Genomic DNA, 21757 nt, shown 5'->3' with positions numbered 1-21757 from the left:
ACTAAAATGAAGTTGCAGAAAGGCTTCGGTAATCGAGTTTGGACTGTATAAAATTTCGACGGTTTTGTTCGAACGCGAATCAGGTCGGATCGAGGTGCTTATTGTGACAAGTGACAACATCTGGACAACTCTGGAACCGATTTCGAAAAATCTGCAGATTGTATGGGAAAAATTACGTTAAAACAAATTTTGTTCACAGGAGGCTGAAATAGCAATCAAGCTAAAAACGTCAATGAACGAAAGAAAGACAAGACGAAGTTTGTCGGGTTTAGCTTGTTAAATATAAAAAAAAACCAACAATACCAATAATTCAAAAATAGCCAATAATACAAAAAATATCAATACAGTCCAGACTTGATTATCCGAAGGTTTGTATGAGACTTCGGAAAATTGAATGACGAACAAATTTTTTTTGTCGTATTTTTTCCTGCTTAATATCATATTCGAGTCATAAGGTCCCATTTTAGTCCCTGAATGATGTTTTTCTTTCGATTTTTTTTATAAATGCCATTTTGGCCGTCATATTGGATTTAAAAATTCTAAATCACTTTAGCGACTTAAGGGGTCATACTTAAGCTTGACAATCAAAAATAAGACAGCGAAAAAAAAGTTTTGGAAATATTGGATGACCAAAATACAAAAAGGGCTTAAAAATTCCAAAGTTGCCTCAAAAACTAAGAAGTACAAAAGAACAAAACAAATCCAAAAAAGCAAAATAAAATAACAAAAATAACCTAAAAAATAACAAATCATTTTTGAATTTGATGTCAGTAATTGCTACATTTTCGTCAAGGTATGATAGATTTGGGATCACTGAAAACACTCCAATCGACAGAATTGAATTTGAGTGGATTTCCTGCCAGTAAATAAAATTGGAATCATCTTAAAGAACCATGCGCAACCACCAAACAAATATAGGCAGTTTTCGAGGAATGTTTTCTGGGGTGAAAGAAAAAAACACATTCATCTCGTTTTGCTACAGTTGAATATCTTTGCTTGTTTCTTTATTTATTTATTTGCCTTTTCGAAATCGCGAGGGAGGGGGGTCGTTATCATACAACAAAATCACAACGTGTTTCGTACGTTTTCGGTGAGCCAACTTTTCAACTCACACAACTCAATACGTTTCAGCACACACTATCTTCCTCATGTTAGAGTTTCACTCGCTCGCTCTTGGAAACACTTTTAAAAAGTATTGTTAGTAATTATAGCTTATAACACGATATCGCTACTAAATTATGTACAAGAAAATCCGACCAAAAACTGCGCAATCTTGTGACATTCGCCACAGTTACAGTCTAAGATTTCTATCGTTAGTTAGTTCATTTGTTCTCATAATTGCTCGATTGACCACACTCGTATCACAAGAAAATCGTTATCGCACCTGCAGTTTGCTTAATTGTTAATCTTTTTTTTTTGTTTGTGTTTTGTCTAACAAAGAATTTAATTCATGCAGTGTATATAACAGTAAGATAATTTGTTTTGTTTACCTACACTTAGTAATTTGATTTTGTTTAGGATAAATTTGTGTTTTCCCTTATTTATGGCATGCAACACGAGGAGGGGACTAGGCTCCGCACAAATAAAAAAAGGTGGGACTACCGCCGAAGAAGAACCGGTTCCTAGCTTCTGAGATTTGACGCAACCTTCTAATGCTCCAAATACACCGTCATAAAGGCCATCACTCCGATGCCGGCCATCAGCGCGAGAAACTGCTTGATCGATTCCCGTGGGTCCTCCTCTTGCAGCAAGTCCGGCAGCACCGTCACCAGGGCAATGTGCAGGAAGCCACCGGCCGTGAAGGGCATGATCCAAGAGGTGCGCGCTTCCATGGCGGTTGTGGCGCCGGAACCGCCGATGGCAACCAGCGCCCCCAGAAGGCCGGCTCCGGCTGTGAGCAGTTGTGCCTTGGCCGCGTCCCACCGGCTGAAGCCGGACCGCAGCAGGATGGCAAAGTCGCCCACCTCGTGGGGAATTTCGTGCACTGGGGAATGATTAGCAAATGTTAGAATAAACATCTCAGCTTAGTCAATGGTCAATACTCACACAAAATCGCAAACGTGGCCAGCACGCCGTGCCGGAACGACACCAGAAACGACCCCGCCACCGCCAACCCGTGGGTAAAGTTGTCAATCGAGTTCGCGAGCAGGTTCAAATAACCGGCCACTTTCTTCCCACCGCCACCTTCCTTCTTCTCCTCCTTTTCCTTCCCCGCCAGGAAGCACCCATTCGGAACGTCCTCAATGTCACAAGCTCCACCACCCTGGCCACAGCCCACGAAACCCTCCGGCAGTTTACCCCCAGTCTGGCGCAGCAAGCAGCTCGTAATTTCGATACACTTTGGCTGCGGATTGTTCTCGTCCGCGTTCGTATAGCCGGAGAAGATCTTCTCCACGATGGTGAAAATCAGCACTCCGCCGAGGACCCACAGACCGCTGCGCATCGCCGGGTGGCCATCTAAAAGAGAAATTTAAAATTATTTTTAAGAAAATAATTTAAACAATTGTTTCAAATACCTTCACCACCCCGGCTGACGTCCCCACTCCAAGCTTCCGGAAGTAGATGCAGAAACACGTCCCCCAGGAGACCTCCGACGGCGAAGCTGAGCAATACTTTGAGCGTTTTGGATTCGGCGGCTGCAAGAAAAGAAGAAAAAAAGGTTACTGATTGAAGAACAGCTGGTCCAAACCAAACGGTAGGATCTTAGATTAAGTGGAAGTGGCTTTGGCGGCGAGTTCAACCGAAGAAGCAATCGCACCAAAAAAAGACAGTAAAATAAAAACCGTTTTAATTACTAATTGCGTTATCAGTGGGTCGTTGCTGGGCTCACGTACGAGCTGATACCGATCGAAAACTCTTTTGGGGGCGGCTGCTGAAGAAGAAGAGGTCAACACCCTCTCCGAGTTGAGAACGCATGAAGAAAAACACATCCGTGTATGTTTTGACAATAATGTATTTCTTTAAATTGGTTAAAGATAATTCCGATAAGAAACAAAAGGTTCAACCCTTTTTTGCCTGTTTTTTTCTGAGTTGCTTTTAGCTATAAATTTTATATCAACAGTTAAGTTTGCCATCAGTAACAAGAAAACGGTAGAAAAAGATATTTTTTGGTTGAATTTTCTGGGTCCTCTAACCCTTTCAGGCCTGATGGGTCATATATGACCCATACCAAAATTCGGTTGTATAAAATCACACAGTGCTCAAAACATACAACATTGTTCAGCAAAGTTGTAATTTATGAGTTTCTCTACCTAGGAAAAAATGTTTGAGTGCTTGTTAATGGACTTTTTGACGACCATAGAACATCTTTGGATCTTCTTTGGGATGATCTAGGTCCTCCAAAGTGTCCTGGAATACAGATCTTGAAGTCTACCGCCGTAACGTAACGATTGTACCAAGTTTCCGATTATGATTCAGTGATGTCCCTGCCAAAGGGTCCAACAATATGAGCTATGTGGATCACTTTTGAGATGTTCTGGGTCCTACAAAAAGTCCTGGAATACAGATCTTGGAGTCTACCGCCGTAACAACACGATTCTACCAAGTTTCCGATTATGATTCATATTCAGTGATGTTCTTGGGACCCTTTGGCAACAATATGAGATATGTGGGTCACTTTTGGGATGTTCTGGGCCCTCCAAAGTATCCTGGAATACAGGTCTTAGAGTCTACCGCCGTAACAACAAGATTCTACCAAGTTTACGATTATGGTTCATATTCAGTGATGTCCATCACTCAAAAAATCTTTCACCACATAGTTGCATGAAAATTCCGGTGGCAGCCAATTGTTGGCCCAAAATATCGTTTTACTTGAATCATGCAACTGTCACCACGCGATCATGTCAACTTGCTTGATTATCATGCAGATTACCACAGATTACACTAACACAACCACATGCCACATGAAATCCATGCATGAAAATTTGGGGGCGTGGCATGCAGTCAGCTGGTTTTTTGTTTGCATGATAATCTTGCAACATCCGCATGGAAACATGTATGGAAAAAATCCATACACCTTTTCATGCAACTTTGTGGTGAAAAATTTGTTGGTGTTTGTTAGGATGGTCGGGAAGCTGCATGAATTTCCTGTCTGAAAATTTCGAGCTGAGCGTGCAGGTCTGGAGACGGTCAGTTTGCTGCTGATTCCCATCAACTTCACTTGGTTTCAGCTTTCTTTCTGTGTGTGCCGGAAAACCACAAACATGAAAAAAACAGTGACTCTGTTCGTTCTTCAAATCTGCTTGGACTGTTTTTTCGAAGTGAAATTTAGTAAGTATTTTGCGCATCATTTAGTAAAAAAAAAGGTTTAATTGTTATATGCATATTTCTAGGCCACTGCTCCTGAATTTTCTACGCACAACCGTCATGGCAAAGTTTGTCCTGAAGCCGTACGCGGACAAGGCCCAGCAGAAACACCCCATCAAGGTCACCAGGGAGCCAAGGAAGCTAGAGAGATGAAGGCGTCTGCCGCGTACGGGAGGAAGTTTGGGCTGCCCTGATAACAGCCCCGCGAGCAGAAAGTGATAAGCCGGAAACATGAACGTTGCGTGCGTGTGTGTTTGTGGTGGGATGTCCGTACGATAAATCGGTAAAACATAAACATGAAAATACGAGTGTTTTGTGATTTATAATGTTGAGATGTGATAAGGTTGTGTTTGAGCGAATAAGCAGAGCGATTTTGAAAATAAAAAGTTAAAAGAGCAACACCATTTTTCATTCATTAGAAATAATCAATAACAAAAAAAGAAAAAGTAAAACCCAACCCCACCCACACACACTATTAAAACTCATTCGAAAATCATGTGACATAGAGTTATCTAAGCCCGCTCTCACGCACACTAGCACACCATTTGTTTTACTGTCGGGTACAAAATTTAACCTCAATCTTTTTCGTGTACGTACACGCAATACATGCGCACGTAGATAACTCTATTTGCTATTGAGAGATTCGACAGAAACGTGCACGCATCCTGGTGGCGAGTAGAAACACTACGCAACGATGTTCGGAATGACAGCGTGCTTGGAAATATTATTTTTTTTGCAGTTTTTGATTTTTATTTCCTTTAAATATTTTTTAACGTCGATGAAAGTTATTGTAAAGTGTGGCAATCGCATAAACGAATCGAATGATGTATAAATCATAGGGGCTGAGTTAATTTTTCATGTTTTTTCCTCAAATTTAACAAAAAGATCTTTTGAAAAATTGATTTAAATAAGATTTATTTGATTGATAATGCTCCTTATGTGTGTATTATTGATAGAACAAACTATAAGAGTCATATTACAGCATAATTACAATAATTTTCTTAAAAAATTGCTAGTTATTCGAATTTTTCCAAAAATTTCCAAAAAATCACCAAAATGCATTTTTGAGGTCAATATTTTGGTCAAACGAGAAGAAAAGTAAAGTTTAAACACTTTTACATAATATTTCATCATTACTTTTAACTTTTGCAACATTTAACTCAAGTTATCCAAAATATCGATCATCTTTTTAGAAAAATCGTTTAAATAAAATACCAGTCACAATTAATCACTACAAATCACCACGCATTATGATCGTTAGCGAAATTGCCACACTTTGCAATACCCCACTTTTCTGAAAATGCTTGATTTTTCATTATAAACGCGATTTTTCCCAAAAAACTGCTCAAACTGTATGGGGGCTGTCATTCCGAACACCGCTGGAACAACAGCGAACCTAGCGAAAAAAACGTCGTCGAATTCTTCAATTCCGATAAGGTAAAGATTGCGTGAATTGGTTGCAACATTGACGTGAAATTCTTGCGATGTGTCATATGACTGTATTGGTTTGTTTAGAATGAATACAGCATAGCCTCCTGAGTATCACGTAGATTTGGCATGAAAATCCATATGGAAAAAAATCACATATATTTTCATGCAGCATTGTGGTGAAAGATTTTTTGAGTGATGGGACCCTCACTGAATATGAACCATAATCGTAAACTTGACAGAATCGTGTTGTTACGGCGGTAGACTCCAGGTTCTGTATCTTGGACACTTCGGAGGACCTAGAACATCCCTAAAGTGATCCACATTGCTCATAGTGTTTCCAAAGGGTCCCAGGGACATCACTGAATTTGAAACATAATTGTAAATTTGGTAGAATCGTGTTGTTATGGCGATAGATTCCAAAATCTATATTCCTGGACACTTTGGGAGACCCAGAACATCTCAAAAGTGATCCAAATAGCTCAGAGTGTTGCCAAAGGGTCCCAGGGACATCACTGAATATGAACCATAATCGGAAACTTGGTACAATCGTGTTGTTACGGCGGTAGACTCCAAGATCTGTATTACAGGACACTTTTGAGGACCCAGAACGTCCAGTAATGAAATATAACTTTTTTTGCCTGTTTCTGTTTGTTCATATAAGAATTCAATTACTGATACCAAAATTTTAGATTAACATAGCTCAGAAAAATTCAGGCCTGAAAGGGCTAAAGTGAATTGAAATACGACCAGAAAGAACCAGAAATCGCCCACTTTTACAGACAGAATGAATTAAACTCGAAAAAAAGTGATTTTTTGGTTAAAATTGATGTACAACGTTGAAAAGGTTTTTACCATTTGAGCTGAGAACGAAGATTGAAAAGAACGCGGTCAAGATAAGTGCTGGTTTTATTTTCTTTTGAAAGGATCCAATAAACAAAATTGTGTTATTTTGGTTTTTATGTGTTTTTATGTGTTATTGTCAACCCCCTGGCACCACTGTAAATGGCTAGAACGTTTGACAGTCACCAAAACCTCGAAGAGCCCACGTAGTAGTATTAGTGAATATACTACTGCGTGGGCTTGTGAGTGTAGCAGTATTGGTGTTGTCTGTTTGTTTACACCAAATTTTCAAGAAACATTTATTTTTGTGTGTGCGAATCTGTTACGAAAAAAGATGAGAACTGTTGCTTCCGATTGACCGGGAAGATTTGCCGGGTAGTAGGGGACCGGGGACATGCCAAGTCCCGCTGTTGATCCTTCGCTGCAATCTCCGGCAGGGAGTAACCGACCATGTGCAGAAACATCCTGGCCAACTCTCGCTGTCGACTCGCACAGAGAATCGAAAGAATCGCGTGCTTGTGTAGAATCCGACCTTTCGTGGACTCACAAGAAGTTCATCGCGAAGTGGTCCGAACAAATCTGAACTTTGAACTTGCAAAACCGTTTTCATCGCCACTTCGCGGGGCATTTATCCATAGTCTCTGGCGGATAGGGTCCTTCGGGAACTTGCGTTTGGAAATCCGTCCCGTGTCCCGTGCCATTATTTTTTCATGGAACTCATTTCAACATTATGAAGTAATGCCTTTTTCTACCACGCGGTTTGTTTATTTTCAAATTTTGACAGCAAATGCATTCTTCATCTTCTTTGTCGTCTTCATGTTCGCGTCGAACATTTAGGTTTCATAAACATGGCCGTCGTGACAGGGGGCTGGTTATTGTGTTTCTGAATACTCTTGACATCCCTTACCAACGATGGAATAATCTTCATCAAAAGAATTTGAAAAAATAAATTCCAATTCAATAACTGGATTGAGCTGCAAAATTGAATGTACGCTAGAAAATGATTAAACAGTGCAGCGTCCTGTACACTGACAGTTCAAAACCGTAGTCTTCCACTTTAATTTTTAATCGCGTTTTCGGTTTACTCCTGAACCATCTGAAATTATTTATTCTGATTTGTGATTCCTCTCGATCCATCATTCCCTTGGGGTACACTGATGTAAACACAATGAAATAATTTCATTTAAGTGGTGTGCTAACAATGAGATTCACAAAAAAATGTTCAACTTTTTGATTTTCTCCGAAAAGTTTGGAAGCAATAATCTTTTGTCTATTTCGCAGGTAAAGAAAGTTCGCAAGCAAAAATGATTTTTTTTTTGTTGCGAAAAATCATTTTTCTTACTCCCGACTCAAGGCGGTTTCAAAAACACTTAATAAAAAGCAAAAAAAAAATAAAATAAAATATTGTTTTTCGTGAGCCCTTGCAAGAATAGATAAATGTTCGGTATGAGCGCGTGTGACGGTGCGTGCGCGTTTGATTGTTTTGTAAAAATAAAAAAAAATCAAAAATTCAGAAATTTATAAAGTTTTGAATTTCAAAATTAACTTGAGAATTAGAATTAAAGATTTAAAAATACGGACTGCCACGTGCAAAATATAAAAATCTTAAAAAATACCTTTATTTGTCTACATAAGGCTGGTAATATTTTCAAAAGTTTGTGTTACCCATCACCCCACCAGTAATGGTGTTCTCACACTCTCACGAGAAACCTTTCTCTCACAAGAGTTCTCACCGCGAGCCCTCCGTTCTCGCGTTTGCGAACGGACCAGCTCGCGAGCCAGAATTGCTCGCGAGCGCGAAGTAGAACGAGATGGCAATGAACAAAAAGAGCAAAACGATTGAAGTTGTGGCGGCAAGGTGAGCGAGAACGAGGAGAGAAAAGGACTACAAGTAGAGCGTCCAATTTCCCGGGGTTACAAAATTCCCGGGAAACGGGAAATTTTCAACAAATTTCCCGGGAAATCCCGGGAATTCCCGGGAAATTTGAAATATGACGAAAATTATTCTGATCCTGTTTCTGGTTAATATTTTGCACCAGAATTGTATAGAACGGCATCATTAATGTCCAAAATCAGTGTGAGGATCAATGAATGGCTTGAATGCTTGTAAAAAATCATGAAGCTATGAGAAGATAGTATAAGTTTTTTTTTTATTTTTTATGCTGTCTTTCAAATCGTACCAAATTAACAAAATATTATTATTATTTTTTTGTTAAAAAGTATTTTTATAATCAAAGTGTTTGGACAGTGAAAATTTATGCCCCACAAAAATAAAATTGCTTTTAAATTTGTCTCAGTGACCATAACGTTGAAACAAAAAAAAATCATGTAGAAATAATGTTTCTTATGGCAAATTACTTATTTCAGAACAAGTATTTTCAACTTGTGAACAAATAGATTATCACTGTTTCTTGATACCAAACTCACAGTTTTACAAAAATTGAAGCGAGTTTTTGAAATAATGATTGGATTCTTTGGGTAAACTTTATAAGATTTTGTATGGTTCCATTTATGGAACGATTTTAGTTATATGGTTAAATGTCCTAATAAATTAATTAGATTAAAATAATTTTCATAGTGTAAAAGTGGTTGAAATTAAACGATATTTTTTCATATTTTAAATTTACCGATTATATCTTGAATACTTTTAAACAAATTCTTCTTGAACAAACCTTTTTGAAAAATTTAATCCTATCAATTAAATTTTCATCCAATTTGGTCAAGGTAAACAAAAATGATATTTTCAAATGATATAACAAAAAAAGTCGTTAAAATAAATTGTCAAAAAAATAGGCAATATTCATGCCATAATAGCGTAATTTGTGTTGCCCAACATATAACCAAACAATATTCCTAGTTGTGAATGCTTCAGGAATAAATATTATCTGAATTTAAAACTTGGCATGAAATTAACAGACATAGTTCAATATGAACATTAAATTGAAATGAATAAAATAAGGTTCTCTAATTATTGGTGCCAAAAAGGTAGGAAAATGTATACTTCCATTTGTATTTCGAGAATTCCCGGGAAATTTACAAATTTCCCGGGAAACGGGAAATATTTTTTTCCGGGAAATCCCGGGAATTCCCGGGAATTTTTTTCCCGGGACGGGAAATTGGACGCTCTAACTACAAGCTCTATCCCTTGCTCTCCTGCTTTCCTGCTTCTCGTGATATTTTATTTGGAGAATATATTCTCTTTTCTACATTCTGAAAAAGGGGAACTCCCCCTTTTTCTCGAGCTTGGGAGTTTAGGTGTTAATCGATAAATTCTATAAACGCTAAAGTTTAATCGGACAAAAGGGTTTTTTTTTACAAATTATGCAATTTGAAATGCTCAAATTTGTATTCCGATAATACTTTAATGTACAATAGGGTGCCCAGAATATGAGATTTTTTTTTTTCAAAACCTCGCACCACAGTTTGCTTATGGTTATGTTTGCGCGGGTGCGCTACTTCCATTCAAAAATTCCCAAAAGTGAGATTCTTATTAGAAATTTAATGTTCTACAACTTTGTAGATCATACCAAAGCTTTAAAACTCAATCTTGAAAAGTTATTAGCGATTTAAAAATGACATTTTTGTATGAAGAACATTTTTTTCGCCAGCTTCCGGCTCGGGTATCAATGGGTTAATCTAAACAAATTTCGCTCAAAATTTGCACAGATGCTTAAAATAACCCAAAAAAAAAATTCCGCTTGTGGAGCAGGGGGTAATTTTTTCTGGGCACCCTAATGTACAATCAGTTTTACAATGAAACGCTTTTTGCCTTCCTCACCTCAATGAGGAAAGGCTATAAAATCACTGGAAGATGAACTTCTTAATTCGACCTCGTAGACCCACCTTTACGTATACCTATCGATTCTGAACAAATGTCTGTGCGTGTGTCTGGATGTGAGTCCGTGCACCGAAACATATGCACACGATTATCTCCGGACTGGTCGAACCGATTTGGACCGTTTTGGTCTCATTCGATCCGTCATGGGCTCCCACAAGACCCTAGTTAACATTGTGAAGTTTAGAAAAGTACTTCAAAAGTTATGCTAAAAAACGATTTCAGCTAAACTTCGTAAGATTGCAAAAAGGGTGGTTTTTGTAAGAAAAAAAGACCTTTCCAGCGCGGTCAAAAGATTGAAGATCTGACAAACTCATCAAAAGTTATAAGTACTTTAGTGTTTTAATACACTTTTGTGATGCCGGATCTCAAATATTTTGATAGAAATAAGTGTTATTTATACACTTTTATGAGGCTGTGTAGTGTATTCACTTTATGATTTCGAGGAAGGCACCAATCACCAAAAGGTGGATTAAGTAACGTTTTTCATTTTGTTTTACTTATGGGATTAATTTTTATAGGCATTGAAATATTTGAAATTGAATTCTCATTCCTTGAATTAGGCCGATGCAAATATTTAAAAAGTTTTTGTCCCTCGGCCCTGGCCGAGGTCAAGGGGGGGGGGGGCAAAAAAATAAAAAAATATAAAAATTTAAATAACAAGCCATAGTCTTTCCATTTAAATGAAAAAAGTGTTTTAAAATGCATTTTACACTAGTTCAGTTGTTTTGCAATCATTAGTTTTCAAAAAATCTAAGATCTGACAAAAACAAAAAATGTATCGAAAAAAAAAGATTTTGCATCGAAAATTATCAATAAATCTTAAGATTTTTTAATAAACCCAAACATGCTAAAAATGATTTTAAACGCAGGAAAATGTATTTTAATTTGATTTCAGCTGGTTGCACTTGAATTTTCATTGAAATTTTGAAGTTTATTGCAAAATTTTTTTTTTTGCCCCCTGATTTTTCGGGCCAATTTTGAAGGGGGGGGGGGGGGGGTGACAAAAACTTTTAAAAATATTTGCAGCAGCCTTATATTTAGCATAGCATAGCATTGGTGTCTACCCGTAGCTGCTACTTCGTTATTGACCAGGACCCCCAAACATTGCTCCGTGGACCACAGATGAAAAGTAGGAACCAATCATCACCCCTTCGCAATTTTCAAAGGTCCCTATCGTGCTGATCAATACCGACGCCGGCTCACTCATTTCAGTGCTGAAAAGTAAAACTTTTCAGCATTTATTTTGAAAAGTGTTGCTATTCGATTCTGTTATTTTTGGTACAGAAAAGTAGGCTATTTCGTCGTTCCAGAATGACAGGAAAAGTAAGTAGTTTCACGACGGAATTGCAAAAACTGTTTTAAGATGCATTTTACACTAGTTCAGTTGTTTTGCAATCATTAGTTTTCAAAAAATGTAAGATTTGACGAAAATAAAAAATTTGCGAAAAAAAACTATTTGCGGTACTGTACATCGAAAATTTTCAAAAAATCGAGGTGGTTTTAAATCAACCCAAACGTGCTAAAAATGATTCTAAACGCAAGGGAATGCAATTTAAATTGCTTCCAGCTGATTGCACTTAGATGTCCATTGAAATTTTGAAGGGACAATTTTGAACTTTAAATAAAATTTGTACCAGCCTAAAAGGCATTTAAATTAATATGCAATGCTGACATGGAAAGAAGATCCATCGGCTAACCAGTAGCATTTCAGCTAAACTAGCTAATTTGTTTGCTGCATTCAGCAACAACTCTCCAAAACTGATGTTTTCTTCATTATTTGGAGCCTGTAAAAATCTGTGCATCTAAATATGTCTGGGCACTATTTCAAAGTCTGTGAAATACAGACAAATCTGTGTATTTTTGAGGACCCGGAATGGGAGTCAGAGTCACCAGTTGTTGTTGAAGTCAGATACGCTGAATCTCGGGAAGTCTCCTTTTAATTATCGTATCATAGGCTTGATTTCATATCAAATACAACTCTCCACTGTCTGCTGGCACATTGAAAATCAATCAGTAACAACTAAAACAAGAACGATAACATCGCTCTGCTCCGTATACGATTCTTGTTGGTTGGTGACAAACACGTTCCCGAACCACTTCCACATCACGCGATTCACACTTCCCAACTCGATAATTAGCAAGCCCAACTTCCTACAACTCGACCCTGTCTACCAGTTACTTACGATCGTTAAACTCCTTCCCATCACCGGCGGATCCACCGGTGGCCGCGGGAATGACCAACAGCGGCAGTATCCCGCTCAGCCCGATCAGGGCCGATCCGAGCAGCGAAAACACCCACGGCGTGTACTCGAGCGATTTGATGCAGTCGGGCAGGTACGCGTCCACCACCTCCCGGTACAGGAACACCATCGCTTCGTCCATGAAGGCGGTGGAGATGTTCATCCTTTTTCAAACTCACTGAATTATTAGTTCTTCTTTGAGAAAGTTTTTTTTTTGTTTTGCACCCAAAACTCGTGGTGCGCACTTTTGACCGGGTGTCCAATTTAGCTAAACATTCTTCTTTGGAAATTCTCAAATTGATGCGAATCTGCGGAAGGAAATGAGATGATAAAAGAAATTCCAATTAGTATTGTTGCGAAATGTACTACCGACTAGTCTTCTCTTTTGTGACGTGACTTGTTGGGTGAAGGCTTGCGAACGGACTAAGTCGGTTGCGTCGGTGGACGACTTCGAGCTCGGACACTGCGATTTCCAACACAAACTAAGTGCCCGTGTTGTATAAGTACACTTACTACTAATGACTTTGCCAGAGTGAGTATGCACAACGACGACTAAGTACCTTCCTACTATCTTTCCTCCTATCGTCGTGTGTATATTTATATCTCGTTCCGAATGGAGAGTGAAAACCATTCCAACTGACTTGTTTTAGTAGTGGTTGGAAGTTACATGGTTTTTGCGTTTTTTTTCTCTACCGTGTCTGTCTTTGAATAAATCAACAGCTGATAATGACCATCGCACCCGCTGCGAGTCAGTTAATGGTCGGTGGATGGTTTTCCAAGTTACTTATCAGTTGAGTCTGGCTGGAATTCTGGAACGTTTTGTCACTAAAACTTGTTTTTTTTTTTTCATTTTTTGATATGTTTCAGAGGACATTAAATGCCAACATTCAATATTACGCCCTTTAAAAATGTAAGTCTCGGTTAAATTTTTTTTAAATATTTTTTTCGAAGAGATCGGAAAATTTCACGAATGTTTCATACATATTTTCACATTGTAAATCGGACCATTAGTTGCTGAGATCAGGGTAGGTAAACCATCACCATCGCACTATGATTGATGTATATTTCGGTGCGTTCCTCGTCTCTTAAAATTTCTCTTCTCTTTCGCAGCCGAGTGATGGTCGGCTTGCTATCGCGAATATCGAAAGCCCATCACATCGACGAGAAATACCCTCTCGCTGGCTCCGATGGAACTATCGTTCCAACCGGAGAGGCACGCACACGAAATTGCTGTATACATACACTGGAGCTCACGCACACAAATGAACTCATTTCTACAGGGCTTACGGGCGAGAGAATTTCACGATTGCTCTTTCTCTTGCTTTTTGAGCGAGGGGACTGGCTGAGTGAGAAATTTTTTCCCGTCTTATGCATCGGTTTGTTCGTTGCTCGCTATTTCATCGACGTCGTTTTCGCTTCGCTCTCTTGATGCAGTTTTGAGAGAACGCCAAAAATTTGATGATTTGAGCGAGGGACGATATCTAAAAGCCCTCGCCATCGGCGAGGAAACGAGTAAATACCATCCCTGGCTGAGATATCGACGTTAGAAAATGGTGGGTTGTTTTGGTGAGATTTAGAAAACTTCAATTTTCGTGTTTCTTTTTCTTAAAGCGGCTTTATCTCAGCAACTAAGGGTCGTATCAACAAAGTTCAAAAAAGCAAAATATAGAGAATTTTCTCAGGTTTTCAAAAATATTTTTTTCCAAAAGTGGGCAAACATGTGCAGTAATTTATAAAAATGAAAAATTGCGACTATTTTCCAAAAGTCACCTAAAATAAACTTAACTTGAAAACGGTGCACTTTATCAAAATTTCACTAAAGTACTTTTTGATTGCAAATTTGATTTTACATTGAAAAATTAAGTTGAAAAATTTTTGCGACCAATATTTCGTTTTTTTGAAAAAATCAGTATTGATTAAAATATTCATAACTCGGTAAATAATTTTTTGCACAACCTGGAAATTTCTGAAAAGTTGGGAGGACATCAACTCTAAAACATATCAAAAAATGAAAAAAAATAAAAATAGTGTTTTTTGGCAAATCATGTTTTAGTGACAAAAATTTACATAAAAAATCATCAAAATTTGTTTTACCGGGTACCTTTTTTTTTTCATTGTAGTCCGTATCCATACCTACAAATTTGCCGAAGACACTAAATCGATCAAAAAATTCCTTCGAAAGATACAGATTTTTGAATTTTCATACAACATTTTTGTATGGACAGCTGCCGAATTTTTTAGAAGAAGATGATCTTTAAAAATATAAATAAATACGATTGTTTTTTTTATATACAGCTATGTTTTTAAAATCAAATTTTGAAAGTTTATTAAAAAAGCATAAAAAAAAACTTGCAACAATATTTAAAAAGCTAGACATTTTAATTTTTCGCAATTCGCAATTCGCAATGTAAGAACGGGCCTTGACCGATCTTATGCACTAGGTTCCCGACGAACACGCACTGCCCTTACACCTACATCTCACCCTTGCTCTGAGTCAGTACGAGCAACACGCTAGAACACGCTTTGAGTGTTCGTGCCAGGCATGCACACCTTCTTTTCCGGTTACGCATTTTAACTCGGCCGGGGGTGGTACATTACGTAGGGTTTGATGTAAGTATAAGCGCCTAACCATTTATAGTGTGCCTATCAACTTTCATTAAAGCAAAAACTGTTTTATTTTTAGTTTGAATTCAAAAACTTATTTTTATTTACTGTGTATTGTTTTCTCCTGAAATCTTCCCTAATGTTAAGTCGTGTTTATCTGTTGCTCTTTCTTTTGTCGCGGTGTTTTGTTACAATTTTTGGTCCTAAGCATGTTATAAAAGTTTACCAAAAGTACAATAGTAATGTTTGTGTTAATCCTTCAATCATTCCATAAATTGAGTAAGGGCTCCAACCTTGCTTAAGAAAAAGGTGAAATTTCAAAACAATGGACAGTGAAGGAAATATACTATGTAAAGAATCAAAAGTAAAAGAAAGATAGTAATTTATGAAGTAGATAAAGAAATTAACAATAGTTAATAAATAGAGGTAACAAACAAGCTTAGATTGCATTGAGGGCAATTTACAGGGAAGATGAGAAATTATTCAAATAGATAAATAAAGAAAAGGCACATGATGAACAAAATTGACATCGCTGCCAAATTAAGGGAAAGCAGACAGTTTGTTACAGCAGCATCAATTGGTAAAATAGAGTGGAAAAGCGTTGAGAAATAAGAGAATCAAATAAGTAAAATCGAAATCAAACGGAGGATAGTAAGCAGAAGCCGTTTTAGAGAATCAGTGAAACAAAATAAACAGAGGATAGCTGTTAGCTGAAATGGAAAGAAGAGAAACCCCGTTGTGCGATGTTTCAGGTACATCCACAGCAGTTGACTCAACATACTGCAAATCAAACAATACCGTCTACAATCACAAATTACTTCCCTTTCCCACATTGACGCGCCCCTTTCTTCTAGCCGTCTCTACTCTGACCCTCGCTGGTCAAAGGTTTACGAGTCGTTTCCACAGGCCACCAGCTAGGTTACACCTTGTCATCATTATGACTAAACCAAGCCAACGTGGAGGTAAGAAAATAGGACACTTGCAAGGAACCAGAGCCATGCTGTTTTGTCCAAACAGCACTACGGATGTAGTTGGGCTCTTTCCGGGATGTTCCTCGCCTAGGTGTGTCAACCGACGAGTATCATCAGTATCATGCACCCTTGGCCTGCAAAAAAAAAAAAAAAAAAAGCATAAAAAATACTTGCAACAATATTTAAAAAGCTAGACATTTTAATTTTTCGAAACTATTTTAATTTTAATTTGGAAGAATGTAAAGTAAAGTCTCTTAAATATTACAACGATTTTTGCAAATAAAAAAAACTTACCACATATTTAAGAAGTAGTATTTAAAAAAAGAATCGCTAATATTTGAAACAATGGAAAAATTCACAAAATCATAACGGAAGTCAAGAATAGGTTTTTTAAAAATAATATGAAATCTTAAGAAATATTTTTAAAGTTGAAATTTGTTTTGGAAGAACTGCTTATATTTGAAAGAATGGAAAAAGTCACAAAAACATTACGACAGTCAAGAATAGGTTGGTTAATTTAAAAAAAAAGCTTTCAAAATATTATAGATGTCGACATTTTTTTTAGGAACAGCTCTTGTTTGAACGAATGAAAAAACTCACCAAAATATTTTCACAATCAAGAATAGGAAGAAAAATAAATTTCCAAAATATTTCAGAAGTCGAACTTTTTTTTAAAGAACACAAACAAGAAAATGTTGTTTTTGAAAATAAAATAAAAACTTAAAATATATATCAGAAGTCCAGCTTGTTTTGGAAGAACTGCTCATGTTTAAAAGAATGGAAATCTTCTCAAAAAATGGTTTGGATGTTATTATGTTTATTAAAAAAAAAAGATCATTACTAAAAGTATGGATAAACCAAGGATTAACTCACAGAAAAAATCAGACTTGTTTGTAAGAAAATATTTTTTCAATAATTTCTTAAAAGTTTATAATTATAATTATTTGTTTCATTTTTTCACATTCGACCTTTTGTCCATTTGACCATATGTCTTTTGATCTTTTAACTTTCGACCTTTTGTCCATTCGACCTTATGTTTTTCGACCTATTGTCGCACATCCATCGTTTTCCAAGTTATAGTTACCTAAAATTGTTTTTTTTTGTTGATAACTTTGCGTTTTTTTACCGGCAGAAGCCATGACCAAGTTTGACCATCTCTGAACAAATTTGTTTTCGAAAAGATCAGAAAATTTACTATAAATTTGCTTGAAAACCAGTGGCACCAATGGATCTGTCGAGCAAAAATATTTTAAAAATGTTCAAATCAACCACAACATTTATAAAGGTCCAAAATATAATAATTTATAATTTCACAATGATTTCATTTGGTTGATATTGAAAATCGGACGAATCGATAAATTTGGAGATGTTTAGAAAAGAAAAATCTAGCTTAGACATAAAACTGTTGATTTTGCAAAGAAGGAAAAAAAACGTGATTATATGAAAAGAAGCCCTAAATTTATATTTTAAATGATTAAAAAAATGTTAGAATTATTAAATTAATTTGAATGTCAATATTTTTTATTCTCTACGATTTTTTTTCTACAAAAACTTTTAATGAAATGGCGAATCGATTAAATTTTTTAATTCTAAATTTTATGATATTTTTATTTTACAATCAAATATGAAAAAAAAAACACATTTTTCAACTCTGCATTCATGAACAAAAGATTAAGCTCTTAAGAAAAATATCGAGTAACTTGTAGAGACCTTTTTTAATTTTCATAAACCAGAACTTTCAAACAGCCAACACTTTTCCCGTCACCACTTTTCAAGTTCCTCCCCGTCGATTACCATCCGATAACCACGACGCGCGAACAAGATAACCAAACCATTCACACACGTAATCGGCCCGCAACCATCCACCAGTCACATGGTTGCTCGTTGGGGTGCCTGAAGGCGCTATTTTCTTTGTTCTCGAATGGTTTACCCTGCCTGTATTGGTAAAGTAGGTGGATGGATGGACGGGCGGATGATTGTTTGCTTGTTTGCCATTTACAACCACGACTAGACTAATCGAAGCTGTGGAACTAGCTGATAGCACTGACTCGACACTTTTTCCCTTCGTCTCACTATTACCAATATATTAGTAATGTGTAATGAGCTCAGCGCGCGAGTTCTGCACCCGAACCCAACCATAAACCATTTGCGCTGCCATTTTTTAGAGACGTGTGCAACGGAAACCACGTGCCAATCTCCCTAGCAGTGTGGAGTTAGAGTCACTTTAGCTTCGTATGAAAAATATACTGAGTCTTTCTCAACAAAGAAAGGTAAGAAAAATGGTTTTCACATGGCAGAGTCTGTGTACAAAACTGGTTTTGCGGCACGTTCTCGAGCGGAGACACTAGAATGGAAATCAGCAACTGACTCACCGAAAGAGAATTTGCAGCAAAGCTAAAAGACGCGTGTCGCCACCTATGAACAAATAGCGTAAACCTATGATTTTTAGAAAAAATGTGTTTTTTCCTTCCTAATCAACATTTTTATAAAACTTATGCCGGATTCGGATGAGAAAAATTATTTCCAACAATTTGGTGTATAACTTTCCAATATTTGTTTGATTTTTCTATGAGAAAACTGTACATTTAGAAAAAGATAGTAATTTGGACTATTTGGCAAGAAAGTCTGTCAAAAATCAATACAAATTGTTGAATATACGTTAACACATCTGTTATCAACTATATAACTGTTTATTTCATTGATATATACGGGGAAACTCATTTTTTCGTGTTCCAAAACATGTTTTTTAAAGAAAAAGGTCACAAATTTTTGCGCGCCTAAAAGTTGATGTTCATTATTTTAAAGCAAAAAATTTTTCTCGTCTTTTGCAACCAGTTTCATGAAGATTGATGCAGGAAATCATGAGAAATAAGCGATTTTGTTCTTTAATCGACAGAAAGGCATACGACTTTAGGCAAGTAACCTCATTTTGGCGCCACCTACATTTGAAACGCAGTCGCGCTGCAAAACCTCAAAAGAGTCTGGCGATTTTTCTGTTGGCGTTTGTTTTTCAGTTTGAAGATGACTTGTGAAATGATTTATCTTGAGCAGGTTCAATAACCGTGAAAATGTTCGATTTAGTACGCTGATAAGTATTTCGTTATCAGTGTTTCCAGCTTAAAGAAAACCGTTTCAAGTGGTTTGTACAGCTAAAGCTGAATCAAATGTTCTTAATTTTAACACAAACAAGAAGCACCCATTCAAACCAGTTTCGACGCACCGACAATAAATTTAAACCGCAAAAGACCTTGATCCCGCATTCTACCGTGAACTGGTTGGGCAAAAACAAACCGCGTGCGCTTTGGATATTTCTCCAAAGCGACTTTGCAAAAAAAGTGGTTTTGGCTAAATACGACGTCATAAGGTTGGACGCAATTTGGACTTAATGGCCTATCTACAATCACTTAGCTTAGAAAATTTCACTTAGCTTAGGAATTTGAATCAATGGAAATGAATCTGAGTTTCTACAATGGAAAAGTAATCAAATTAGAAACTGACGTTTGGTTTGGAAAATTTCAAAATCTACGGTAAGTTGACGTTTCCATATCAAAGGTAAACAAACAATTGCATAGCAACGTATATCAGCCCAGCAAGTTTTCTAAGTTGATTGTGGATGACGAACGTAAGTTGCAGACTTTCCTAAGTAACTACTTTACTTAGATGTTCTAAGCTAAGTGATTGTAGATAGGCCATAAGACTGTGACGCATTAGGGAACTCGGTCAATGAGTGAGCCTTGAATTTTTCAAGGTAGACCAGCTGGGCAGCTGGTTTGATAGCGTTTCTATCTTTTTTTTTTTTTTAGAGGTCAACAAACTACTTCTAGGACAGCAAACACTACTTATTCTCGTACTTATCAATACTTACCAAGGCTGATTGATCCGTAACTGGTTTAGCTTCCGGTTTGAGGTCTTTTTTCCTCAATAAATGGAAATTTCACTCCGCCAGCAGCGAAGCTGCTGCAGCACGACGAAAAATTGCGATGTCACACGATCAAAACAAAACAAACCAAACGTCACAAAGAAAGAAAAGCAATCTTTTGCGTTCTTTCGAAAAATAAGTTGACTAATCTGCACCGAAATTAAACTCGGCAATTAGAAAGTTACACTCATTGGCTAATCAATTCGATGCCCACCACCAACACAGGTAATCAATTTTGAATTAAACAAACTCGCGTTTAAAACGGCTTTAACTCCGCCGCGGAACTGAGCTGGTTTGAAGGGAGCGCGATTGTTTTTATTTTGTTCTGCAGCGCCAATCGATTCCCATCAACAAAAAGTGACAGTTCTCTCGCGAGCGCGCGATTGACAGAAGGGAAAACTTATCGTGACGCCAGGGTTGGACTTTTGGAGTTACAGACAAATCTGTATTTTACAGACTTTTCTAAAATATATATCTGTAACACAATCTTTTTTTGAAAGTTTATTTTAAAAAAGGCAGCGACTTTTGCAATGCTTGAAAGAGCAGACCAAAAACAGGCTTTTATTTCCAAAGAAATATTGCGCGTACTCCCTAAAAAGACACGTGGCTCGACAACCAGCCTCGAACGACGCGCTGCACTTTCGGCAAATGCGCGTCACATCCCATATACTGCGCGTTTTGTTTTTGTTGATCTTCTTCTTCGAAAAACGCAGAAAATTGCTGGCAACAATAAAAGTACCTTTGAAAGAAACAGATAATACCACTGACGAACTGACGTGCCACCAAGAGTTCAATTTTGACCGCGCTTTGTCGTCTTCCTTCTCACTTACTCTAAACGAATAGTGATTGTCAATTTTTGATTTGGATGATTTGGAACTGGAATAGAACTCAGTTTAAAAAAAATCAGATGTATAGAGATATCCACGGTTTCTTATACTCACACTATGATGCTGTGTTGATAATCATACGCATACAATTAAAAGCATTTATTTGAAACAACATTTAGATCAGCGCGTTGCTAGCATCGTGTTCTATTTAAATTTCCGCCAGTTCTAAATATTTAAAACTGCTCGCAATTGGGTCCTAAAATGAAGCTTAGATTGCTGATATTATTGTTCACTGAGATAAAGCTTATTTTTCTGAGTACAATGACGCCTTGTACGACCACAAAGAGTTTAAAATGGATTTTTAAATCAATTTTGAAAAATTAACCTCGCGGTCCTTCTTGACAGAAAAACTCCTACTTGACAGCTCGTTCCAAGGGGACCATAGTTGATCCATCGAAAAAATGTTGTCTTGTCAATATTTTTTTTTGCATAAAAATGAAAAAAAAGTGATCAGAAATGGTTTTTAATCGTGTTTTTTACCGTTGTACATAAAAATTGGCATAGGGCTTTAGTACCCAATTTGAAACAATTCTGAAACTTCGCACTGGAGATAGTCTAAGGAGATGAATAAAAAAATCATTCCCGTAGTTTTGAAGATACTAAAATATCTGTAACGAAAATTCTTGGTGCAAAAGCTCTGGATCATGTGTACCGTTAAAATGGATTTTAAAATCAATTTAAAAAAATACTTCGTGGTCCTTCTTGACAGAAAAGGACAGCTC

General features: G+C 37.0%; 1 protein-coding gene and 1 long non-coding RNA gene across 2 annotated transcripts; one reads left to right on the top strand and one right to left on the bottom strand.

The window, feature by feature from the left end:
• Positions 1 to 1476: 1476 nt before the first annotated feature.
• LOC120418352 (zinc transporter ZIP13 homolog) lies at positions 1477 to 20475 on the bottom strand. The gene is made up of 5 exons (XM_039580705.2): positions 20095 to 20475; positions 12598 to 12962; positions 2517 to 2636; positions 2047 to 2457; positions 1477 to 1984 (listed from the first exon to the last, which is right to left on the bottom strand). The coding sequence occupies exons 2-5, from the start codon at positions 12815 to 12817 to the stop codon at positions 1650 to 1652; spliced, it is 1086 nt and encodes a 361-aa protein (XP_039436639.1). The 5' UTR covers positions 12818 to 12962; positions 20095 to 20475; the 3' UTR covers positions 1477 to 1649.
• LOC120418353 (uncharacterized) lies at positions 3730 to 4704 on the top strand. The gene is made up of 2 exons (XR_005605580.2): positions 3730 to 4269; positions 4332 to 4704. It is a non-coding gene; the product is annotated as an uncharacterized LOC120418353 (long non-coding RNA).
• Positions 20476 to 21757: the final 1282 nt, after the last annotated feature.

The sequence above is a fragment of the Culex pipiens genome, chromosome 1, assembly GCF_016801865.2.
Source record: "Culex pipiens pallens isolate TS chromosome 1, TS_CPP_V2, whole genome shotgun sequence".
Taxonomy (NCBI): Eukaryota; Metazoa; Arthropoda; class Insecta; order Diptera; family Culicidae; genus Culex; species Culex pipiens.
Note: the sequence above shows the minus strand (reverse complement) of the source record. Positions and strands in the feature narration are given on the sequence as shown.

What these genes read in the sequence shown, in the direction of transcription:
- LOC120418352 (XM_039580705.2), bottom strand. Translation starts at nt 12,817, where the DNA reads ATGAACATCTCCACCGCCTTCATGGACGAAGCGATGGTGTTCCTGTAC. An exon ending in TGGGAAGGAGTTTAACGATC is followed by an intron (nt 2,637 to 12,597) that starts GTAAGTAACTGG and finishes CTTTTCTTGCAG; the next exon opens with CCGCCGAATCCAAAACGCTC. An exon ending in GGCCACGTTTGCGATTTTGT is followed by an intron (nt 1,985 to 2,046) that starts GTGAGTATTGAC and finishes ATCATTCCCCAG; the next exon opens with TGCACGAAATTCCCCACGAG.